Genomic DNA, 11,534 nt, shown 5'->3' on the forward strand with positions numbered 1-11,534 from the left:
TTGCTTCTTCTATTGCTTTATAAATATTTTTAGTATATTAATAGTAGTGCCTAATCTTCTTCCTAAGTTTTTTAGTATTGCCCTGATGATAACTCAGACTAAGATTCGAAACTTTTGGTAAATGCCTTTTCTCTCTCAGCCCTTGGTCATTCACCATTAACTTCATCTTAAACATAACATCACCTACTATTACTATTACTATTACTTCCCATACAATGTCTTTACATGTTTCATCCCTTACTAAAGATATAATTACCACATTGAATATGACCCAATGGAGGGTGCCCTTACAGAGTATTTTGCATTTGCAGACACTGCATATGAGGATCCTCTGAAATGGACAGTGATCGTAAATAATAATATTCACCACTAATTAGGGTCGCATTCATAACCTACCTATCATTTGCACTGACCATGGGGTGAATAGCTTTAGGGGTTGAAAGTTTAGACAGGATTGTAGATTTATATATGATATTGGGATTTGTACTTGGACATTTCGAGTTGCGTTATAAAAGTTTAGGTTGGCAGTTGTAAAGTGAAATTTTGATATTAGTTGGTAACTCGTAAATCGATCGAAGGCCGGTCTTTGGTGTGGGCAATACTACATTTTTACCCACTATGTTTTTCTTTTAAGTTGTAATTGACCTTTTTTGTTTTCATTTTTCTATTCTCATGTGTTTGGTGTGTTTCCTCTTTTCCACCAAGTCGTCAGTCAACTACAATCTCTCTTCAATACCATTTTTATCATCCAGAAAGCTCTCTGTTTCCAATTGCATTGCTTTCGAAAATCCACCTTATTTTTTAAGGGCGTATCATATATTATTTTTCTGCAATTTATATCTGAATGCGTGCAGTTTATTACTATTGGCTTTTCAAATTATAACGTGATCCATGTTGGACATAAACTATCTTCCGGTACTTTCTACATCATGATTTCGAAACTGATTTTATAACAATATATAAGACTTTATGACAATACTAGTTTGTTTATTGTTTACTTGTTAAACAATAAAGCACGTTATATTGTTTTCATAATTCATGTATTTCAAGCTGTTTGGAAGTAACTGTTTTCAATGTCTCAATGTCAATTTTAGTCCTTGGTTTATTGAAATAATCTTTAAAATAATTTATTATATCATACACGTTCAGATTTTAGAAGTTTAGTAATGTCCTGTTCTAATTTAACCAAACTTTCAAATATATTATAAATTTTATTTAAATTAGTTGATGTGTATTTCTTTAATTTATTATAGGGCTTTGCAAATAAATTAAGGCAAATTAGAATAGACAAAAAATATTCAGAACTTGAAAGTAATCATACTCTTGCAAATTATACATTATTGTACATTCTCCTTTACTAACTTTGACGACTTTTCTTCTAGAATTCTGCATTTGACAATTTTACAGCCATTCCCATTTCATCTGACAAATAATTTTCTTCAAGCCCATTTTACCATCTTACAACGACTCCTAAGAAAATTGTTAATTCTCTGTCGTAGGACGTGCGGTTATGTCCGCTCATGAATAAGTTTTAATCAAGACATCCTTTGGAGAGAATGGGTTGTCAGTATGACTGGTGGGGTTTTAATAGCTCCAGTGGGTTACTTGAGGAAATGGACGTTGTGGATTTAGGTCGGATGTTGGAGATAATTGGAATAATATGCAAACACATACATGTATAATAGAAATTTAATATTGCGAATGGGTGTTCCGCAAGGTTCGGTTCTCGGGTCAATCGATATTTGTGATTGAATTGAAAAAAAAAAATGAAATTGGTTTGAGAGATGTCTTCTTGAAACAATGAAAAGACTAAAATAGTGGTTTATACGATTAGTGGTTTACTTGAGGCAATACTAAAACTAATCCTGTACTTAAATGTGATAGATTCATCTAAGTCAGTTTTTATTATTTTTTATTATGGTGATGCAGCCCTTCGTGTATGCATTACTCCCCAACTTGCATATTTTGTGAAACTTAATGAGAATTTACGATACGTTCTGCGGTTTTAATTTTCAACACAGACCCCCCAAAGTTCGCATTATTGCCATTTCTGCGGCACTTGGAAATTCGTCCTAAGTACCCTCGAGTAGGCGTGAGTGCATCCGAAATGCCGGGACAATATATTACTTGTACTCCAAAATATTAATTATGACATTGGGTTGTTCTAAAGCTGTTTTCACACGAAGAAGGACAGATACCACTTTTGTATGAAAAATAATATCACACTGGTCAATTCAGCTCTATAAGAGTCTATAAATTATTAGCTTGACTTCTGTTTTTTACATCGAAGGCACTTTTTGTTAATATGGGTCCTATCCAGTTTTTTTTCACAGTGATATCTGGATAGAGAGATGTTCCTTATTTTCATTTTTTACCTTAACTTTTCACAACTCTCAGAAAAATTTTAGTGAGCTTTTCTTGGAGTACCAACATGTCTCTGATCCGTACAGAGCCAAACTCTGAAGGAGTGCCATGTGATTATATACAATATTAAAAATAATTATTTCTATTCATATCCTTCAAGTGTTGAAACAATAAATAGTGTACTGTACCAAATTATCCTTGAAAATTATTTATTGACACCTGATCTGCATATGTGGATCATTCAACTCGGTTTATGAGAACTGTGCTGATGGTATCATTGTTCGCATTGTGGTTTTAGTAGTCTTAGAAAACTAGTTTAAATGCTTTTAACATGCGTAAAACGTGTTGAAACAAAACATTGTAAAAGTTACACATCAAGAAAAACTTGAAAGCTAGAAGTTGTTGTACAAAAATGCCCCAAAATATATTTGACACAAAGTTGCTCATTTGCGAATTTAGCGATTTTCATGCAACGTACTATAACATACATTGAATTTTTTTTTTTTTGCTTATTTATTTTTATTTGTGTTCTTTTAAGCAAGCCTCTCCTAGTTTTACAGATCAGTTTCAGCTTTTTTAAACAGCTTTTTTTTAACTAATCCAATTGTTGGTACATAATACTAATGTCTATTTATCACTGGTGTGAATAATTTATTATATATTACAGTAATGCGTTTTTTAAAATTATATTATGTGATAATGCACCACTTAAAAGGCATTTCTGTTTGAAACTCTACTTATCGTAATAACTTAGTGCATTGATCTCAAAGGCTTCTTTTAAGAAGTGCTTGCTATTTTATCAGAAAATATATTAATGTTGATTGATGGGGAAAGCTAATTAAGTGATTTTGATACAGAATTAATTAGTTTGAAATAATTTTCTCATAGATTAAAAGCATAGAAAGTGTTTGAAAACACCAGATTGCAGCAAGTACGATATATATTTTAATCGGTCTATAATATTTTTGGGGATTGTTTACCCAGGCATTTTATCACGATACAAGTTTCCATCAAATTCCATGTAAAATTTTCCCGAAATCAATTTTTTCTTACTTAGTCTAATGGAAATTCTCGTCTCTTATGATGATGTGCAAAACAAACAAAAGCAAATCAACATCCAGCACGTTTATTTAATAAAGATACAATTAATTCATGAATAAATTTATATTCATGAATTCATACATTATGCAATCCGCATGCGCATTAATTTCTACAGTCTGTGGTCATCACAACTAGTTCATTATGCGAAATTCATTCAAATGTGTCTGATCATATGTTATTAAGGCAAACTGTATTATAATTTTATTATGGAAATATAAATAAGAAATGTAACAGGAAAAATTTACAAAAATGAAAAACGTGAAGGTAATATGGTAGAAATATACTTATTTCTTGCGGATCACGAATGGCTAAAATATTTATAAGAGCAAACTGATATTTGTTAAACAATCTTGTAATCTATCTTTAGATGGGTAGAAACTCTAGTTTACTGTTTTAATCAAATATTTATATTTCAATTCTGGAATAAAATAAAACTTATTGTCACATCAAAGGCCTATGAAAAGTGACTGCGCGAACTTGAATCAATTTTTATAATTAAACTACTTTCCATAGGCCTCTAATATATTACAGTGGTCAGTTTGAGAACCAAATCTCTCATTAAGTTTCACTAAAAGTCCTGACAAGCTACGAAAGGGTTCTCCTTCTTAGATTTTCTGAAAAAAAAAACTTTTTTCGTAGAACTTACATGGGAAGAATGACAACACCTACACTTTGATAGTTTTAAAATGCCGGCAAGGACTGTAAATATAAAGTGACTAGAATTTTATCATAGAATAATTAATCATTCAGTGTTACAAACAATATTTTAATTGTTTTCTTGGTAATTATTAGCAATTATCTTATTTGCGCAGAAATAAAATGATAGACGCCGGTGGTCCATCTTCTTCGAAGTTACTTGCTGCGGGTTTAATGACCGATCTATAAATTTTATATCACTTGCAATTATACAGCAATCAAATGCAATGATTGAAATATAATATTTATTTTACTAATAACATTTTTTAAATACAGAATATTAGTATTTATAATACGTTCGGAAACAATGAAACTGGACAATTCTGCGAGAACAAAGACAAAGTAATATTTATATGACCTTCATAAATGACTGTTTTACGATTCAACCAAAGACCAAGTAGTCTTTTACTATACTCCAGATAAAAAAGTCTCAAGAAGTAACTTTTTTACAAATAATTTGCTCTTTTGCATATTCTTCTATAAATCTGCCTTCGTATCTTTGAAATTATTTAAATGCCAGTCATGTGCATCTTAACGTGCAAAGTACTTCAATTTCAACTACTGTAATTATCATAAATACCTACTGTCAAATGTTTAATTTTCAAAAATAAATATTTTTTTGCAGAACTTATTCTGAACAAGGTTTAAGTTCTTTGCAAATGATTGAAAGATATGTAATTGTATGAGAATTTGGATAAATTCGAAAAGAGATGGTACAAAGATAATAATATTTGAATGAAATTGCAATATTTTTATTATTGTAGCAAATTAAATGATATTAGAAAATTTATATTTAAATCTACATATGTACATAGATAAAATAATATAAAAAATGAATAAAATCAAAAAGACCTTTTTGAAAAAATTAAACTAATTAGCTAACATTTAAATTTATATTTAAATGTTATTTATTTATTTAATTTTTCATGATTTTGAAACGGTTTTTTCAATTTTATTTGTTTTTATATAATTCATGTATATAATGGTTTCTTAAAATTTTGCATTTTTTTCACGACTTGGAAAACGGTTTTTCCAATTTGATTTATTTTTCATATGATTTTAACTTATGTATATTGATTTCTTAAGTATTTGCAATTCTTTTCATGTCTTGGAAAAAATTTTCTTGAACTTTATCTTAATTTTTGTTATATTAATCCTGGGTTCTTAAGTTATATAATTTAATTATCATATTATTTATTTTAATTATTGATTTTATGCTTTTTGCAATTTCTTTTATAACTTGGAAGTAAAATAAAAAACATTATTTTTAAGGATATTTTTTAGAACTTCGTTTTTATTTGGATGGAGATTGATCGATTTCTTTCTCTAGTTTCTAAAGTTTAATCGTGCTTTAAAAGCAAATGTAAATTCAAACTTTTATACTATTTGAAAAGAAAAAATACTTTTCTGTAACTTAATGCGATATTTTTGAAAACTCGATATGATGTCGCTTAAAAGTTTTATAAATTTTATGATGATTTTTTATAATCCTAAATTGTGGTTTTAACAGATAAATTTCAATAACTTGTTTTTATACAACAATACCCATTAAATTGCTTAAAAGTTTTATGATGATTTTATATTTATTTAATCATTATACTTTAAACAGATACAAAATATATGCGAAAAATTGCGTATATCCTAAATTGTGGTTTTAACAGATAAATTTCAATAACTTGCTTTTATACAACAACACCCATTTTTCACGAAAAAATAGTATTGTAAAATCATAGTTACAAAATACGAGTAAAATTAAATCTCCATCGTATACCTCGTAGATTTTATTTTTTCTTAAATTAAATTTTAAAATATATTTATTATTTAAATAAGTAGTTCCAAATTCGTATTTTGAACTAAAATATATTATATATTTTTTAATAATAATATATGATTTCATTTTAGATATTTTTTAATAATATTTATTTAATTTTTATATTAGATATTTTTTATTATTGTCCAAAGGTTTTAGTTACAACTATATTTTTATTAAGGAAAGAGACTATTTTTGTATTTAAATTATTGTATTTTGCACTTATAGGGAGTTGGCGACTCCAACGAAACAAATTTCTGCAACTTGCCTATAGATATAAATATATTTTCCGTTGATTTGAACGTAAATTGAATTTCCTATAAATAAATAATATTGATATAATACGCCTCTACGTCTTCAAGAAACCAACGTTGTGCTTTTATTGAAATTGTATACCAGGCGTATTTGAAAGCAAGAAATTATAGAATCGTTCGGTGAACATTCAAAAGGTTATTCAATTATAAATAAATAAATGTATTTATATATATATATATATATATATATAATTAAATATACATATGCAAAGAGCAGGAAATCCAATTAAAATGATTTTCAAAGAGCTTTTGGAAAATTTGAGTTAGGTTTAGAATCAAGCTCTCTCTCAAGTATATAAAATTAAGTCACAGTTTGGCTATCTTTCAAGTACATAAAATTAATAATATTATTAATTTAAGGATTTATTTAATTAAAATTTATAATATTATTGATTTAAGTATTTATTAAATTCAAATTTATAATATTATTAATTAAGGAAGAATATAAAAAATATATTTAATGAGGATTATAAGCTTATATTTTAAATTTATTATTTAAATTTAATGCATTATTAAAACATTATGAAAAACATATGAATTTTATGATTATATGAATTTTCATTGACCTTTAATCACCTAGCACTATATGTAATAAAGTATATTTCTAATAAATATTAAAAATAATGGATTATACATGAGTATCAATTTTATGAATATATGATTTTGATTCAAATCATTTAGCACTATATATAAAGTATTATTTTTGAAAAAAATATGGAAAATAATCGATCATACATACTTCAGCTTCTAGCAATTCTTAAGTAATTATAGTATAATTGATTTCACCGTAAAAACGATTCAAATGTAAAAATCAAATATTTTTGATAAATCAAGGTTTAAATAAAAGAATTTCAAACTAGAAAAATTATACAAAAAATTACTTAATATGAATGCAAATTAACTAAGAAATAGTAAAAATAATAATTTAAATTAACTGTTATATCATCAAATTGGAATTGTATTCGAATTTCCAACATTCAAAGTTATTTCAAAAATCTAGGTTCTTAATTTAATATTTACAATTTATTTAATACCTTGTTAGTACTTGTGTACTAATTTTTTATTAAGTCACTGTTTATTTCTATAAATTTTACCAAATTTTTAAAAATTTAGTTATCATTTCCAATTCGCATTGAAATTGATATAATTGATCTTCTTGATCGATCATTACTATGTCAATTATCATATATCATTTACATTTGCGTGAAAAACACTATATCATCCATATAAATTCGTTCTAAATTACTTCATCTATGACCAAGCACACAATTAATATGAATGATTAAATAAATTAATAGATGCAAATGTATGAATAACTGTGCAAGATGACATAGAAATTAGTTTATAAGTTTATTGATATGGAACTGCAAGGCAATTGTTGCAACAGTCACGGTTTATGCATATTGCATTAACTCCACGATATGGATCATCTAACGCGACTTTGGGTTTACTATGCTCGGAATATCCTATAATCTGGTGGAGAGGTTGTCAAAGTTTAAGGACAATGTCATTTTAGAGGCTGTTCTAGAAATTATAAAAATTTTTGTAATGCGATCCCTGAACCCGTCAGATTACTTTCAGTACATCCACTGATAGTCATCATCAAAATTCATTCCAAATCTCTCATCATCAGTAAATTCTCCAGTCTTCTGTTTTTAGTATATGACATCTGGCCAAATTTCAATCATGAACCGTTTTTGCTCCAAATTTGATTCTTTTTCAAGGTTCAAAACAATTTGTTTTTAAAATTCAAAAACATTTAGTAGTTATGAACAACAATTTTAATGTTAATTTTCATAATTACAACAAATTGACAAATTCTATTGAATATATTACAATCTTTTGAACTTACATGAAAAGAACATCTATAGTTATGAGTTCTAGTAACGATAGTTCAGTAGTTTTTGGATTTCCCCAAAAAATCATAAGTGGTATCCAAAAGGTGAATCATGACTTCTATACTCTAAATTTATAATTCTAGCAAATTTTTGAACACTACAAAGTTCCTTATAAGCTTTTGAATTGCACAAACTACGCATAGAAGCTTAGGATTGATGGCTTTTGATTACAAGTGGTACATGTTGACCAAAATTGGAATGATTTTATGGCTCCAAATGTATAATTCTTTGTAAAGTACATCAGAATCTTTTGAGATTCACAAAAGATGTATAGAACCTTTTAAATGATGGCTCCTATTTTCTGAAAAAGATTATGAGTAGTACATGGTGACCAAGATTCTAGCAAAGATTTGTTTGGCTTCAATATCTAATCCTCTGTAAAATGTGTTAGACTCTTTTCAATTTTTTTTTCTAGAAGAACCATAGCATGGACATTGTCGTCCTATTTTTCAAAAGGGTCACTATTGGTACATGTTTTTTTTCACGCCGGAATCAAATGGTTTAATTGATGGTATCTTGCCTCCAAAATTTGTAATCCTAATGGATTGTAGACATCTATGTTGAAAATGTGTACAACATAGCAGCAACGACATATATATTTTTTTGACAATCAAATCCACATATATTTAATTTTTGAAAGGTGTAGATATTATGTACACAGAATTATGAGAATTATATGATCAATTGGCTTATGGTTCTACTAAAAAAATCGGTAGTTTGGTGCTGGTTAAACTTTGACAACCAATGTTTTACATATAGTTAATGTTATTGTTGCCTTGTCAGATCTTCAAGTAATATTATTAGTGTAGTACAATTCCGTTGCTTTTGTCGATACGCCTTTTGGTCTTGCCTTTTATCAATCTAACTGTTCCGGTGTACTACAGTTGGACTTTTTTTTTAAACGAATGTTGGATTCGAATTTAGAATTTGCTCACACAATGGGAGAAAAAAGTTCAAAACTAATTGGTAAAAAATAGTCGAGGAGAAAATAGTTTTGATATCACATTAATTTTATTAGCCTTATAAAATTTGAGAAAGTAATTGATTTATAATGTCTAATAAATCTTAAATCACATTCTATAAAGATTTACATCATGTATATCATTTTTATAAACAAGTCTTTCACATCATTTATATAATTCCGCATTTTTATACTTCATACAATAGATTAGCAGTAGTAGCTTCTTATCTTTATTTAACTAATTATTTTAACTAATTTTATTAATAAAATTTCGTATTTTTCTTAAAAAGATTATTAAATAAGGAGATTTTTTCTACCAAGGTTCTCAATAGACTCATTTACTACTTATGGTCATTTGGCCTTTGTGAAAGATTTTTACTTGAAATTATTATATATATATATATATATATATAAGGTGGTACACGTCAAATTATGACAACTCAATTAAAAACTGATACAAGCATATTTTATACGTCAAAAACAGTGAGACGCATAAGTTAATTAAAACTGAAGTATCTGAAAAAATAGACGTAATTTGTACAATCGTTTTATAAAATGGAATAATTTAATTAAAACTGTCTGTTATTGATAACAATAAATGCCCATAATATTTGTATGAGAAAAGCGATGAATTTCATTTCCAATTGATTTTTCTATTAAGCTGTTCATCCAATGATTTATAAGTGATGATCTCCCATGAATGTTGATTGATTGGGAATTGAATAGTTCTTGTTGCAAAAATGCCTTATTAACACTTGGTACAGAACCCTCGAAGGGCAAAGCATACTATATCTACCTTCTATAATCCATGGATTATGACAAGGTAAATTTTCTAAGCATCCAATGTCTTCTGGCTATCATCGATTTTGCGTTTTGTTATGGGATTGTTCTTATTGTAACATTCGTTGCGGTACTTTTGTATGAAGAGATTGATATGCGAAGCGAAATCGAGGTTTCGTAAATGGGAAAATCTGAAGGAAATGATTGTTGTAATAAATAAATAAATTGTTCATAATATTATATAATGGGATATAAGTATCGTTGTTGTAGTTACAGCATCATCTATCAAACTTCTTAGATTCGAATTTAGTATACCTTATTAATATTTTTTTGTTTTTTTTTTTGCAGAACACTTATACGAATGCCGAAAAATTGTTAGCAGCAGCCGAAGAATTAGCTCGAAGTGGCGAATGTGATGCCCAACAAGTCTGTTCTGTAGCCAGACAATTAGAACAAAGAGTTACTGCATTTGCCAACAGGGTAGAACAGAGGAGGAGACGATTGGATTTGGCTGTTCTGTTCTACACACACGAAAAAGAGGTAAATTTTAATAGAAAATTTATATTTTCATATTTTCGTGATTGAATTTTTAGTTGTTCCTACTTTTGACATTGTATTATCAGTTCAGTAATGAAATCCTTAAAAGAATTGATGTATGATGGTTCAACAATATCCAAGAATTATTTCATTCGGCAATTATTAGCTCTGATATTGGACGAGTCTTGATCAGTCAATATGAGTAATCAAAGAGATCTTGTTAAGAAGCATCAAAGTGTTCTCGTCTACCAATTATGATAATTTTTTGCCAACTCTTTGTAGATAACCTTAGACTTTATGCGTATTTAACAAATATGTTCTTCACCAATATTCAAGAATTATTTCATTCAGCTTGCTCAGATATTGGACGAGTCTTAACCAGTCAATATGAGCAACATCAAAGAGTTCTTGTTTACCAATTATGATAATCGTTGCCAACTCTTTGCTGATCAGGACTTTTAGATCAAGTTTTTTTTATTTAATCTTTCACAAATTATTATCTCCATGTAATAAATATCTTTTCTTTCTATTTCAGTTATCAACTTGGGTGGATGAGCTTCGTGCAGATTTGTGCAGTGAAGACGATGGTCAGATTCCAGGAGGTGACACGTGGGAAGGGGCCGAACGCCTGTTAGAGCAGTGCGCGCAGCATCGGGCCGCGGCCCTTGAGGCTTGTTCCAACACAATAGCACAGGGAGAGGCACTTTTGCAAGAGATCAGGTGATGATAATAATTTGATATTTTGTAGATGTTATATATATATATATATATATATATATATATATATATAGATATATAACAAAAAAAAAACAAGTAAAACAGATATGTTTTTTGATTTTGAAAACAAACAACATAGTCAACATTGTCATAAAAATGTTTCTATAGTGTTAATTCAACTGGTGTTCCAGACACAATCAGTCTACCCAATACATATAAATTGAATGTTGTATAGAATTTCATATTGATCTAATAATTATAGGAGCACGATTTATGAATTTTGATAGGTGCACATGCGTTAGTCAATCGACCGTGTTAGCTTTCTTTGGAAGCTAAAATTTATTTCACACGAACCA

At 28.2% G+C, this 11,534-nt stretch overlaps 1 protein-coding gene across 1 annotated transcript; it reads left to right on the top strand.

Moving 5' to 3' along the window:
- Nucleotides 1–274: 274 nt before the first annotated feature.
- Nucleotides 275–11,181, top strand: LOC113374196 (kalirin-like; the record flags this gene model as incomplete). Its single annotated transcript, XM_026614381.1, has 3 exons — nt 275–349; nt 10,273–10,464; nt 10,997–11,181. Coding segments are annotated over exons 1-3 (452 nt in total), but the record flags the coding sequence as incomplete, so codon positions are not given.
- Nucleotides 11,182–11,534: the final 353 nt, after the last annotated feature.

The sequence above is a fragment of the Ctenocephalides felis genome, unplaced genomic scaffold, assembly GCF_003426905.1.
Source record: "Ctenocephalides felis isolate EL2017-DRISC unplaced genomic scaffold, ASM342690v1 CF-g0.4_SCAFFOLD_01638, whole genome shotgun sequence".
Classification (NCBI taxonomy): domain Eukaryota; kingdom Metazoa; phylum Arthropoda; class Insecta; order Siphonaptera; family Pulicidae; genus Ctenocephalides; species Ctenocephalides felis.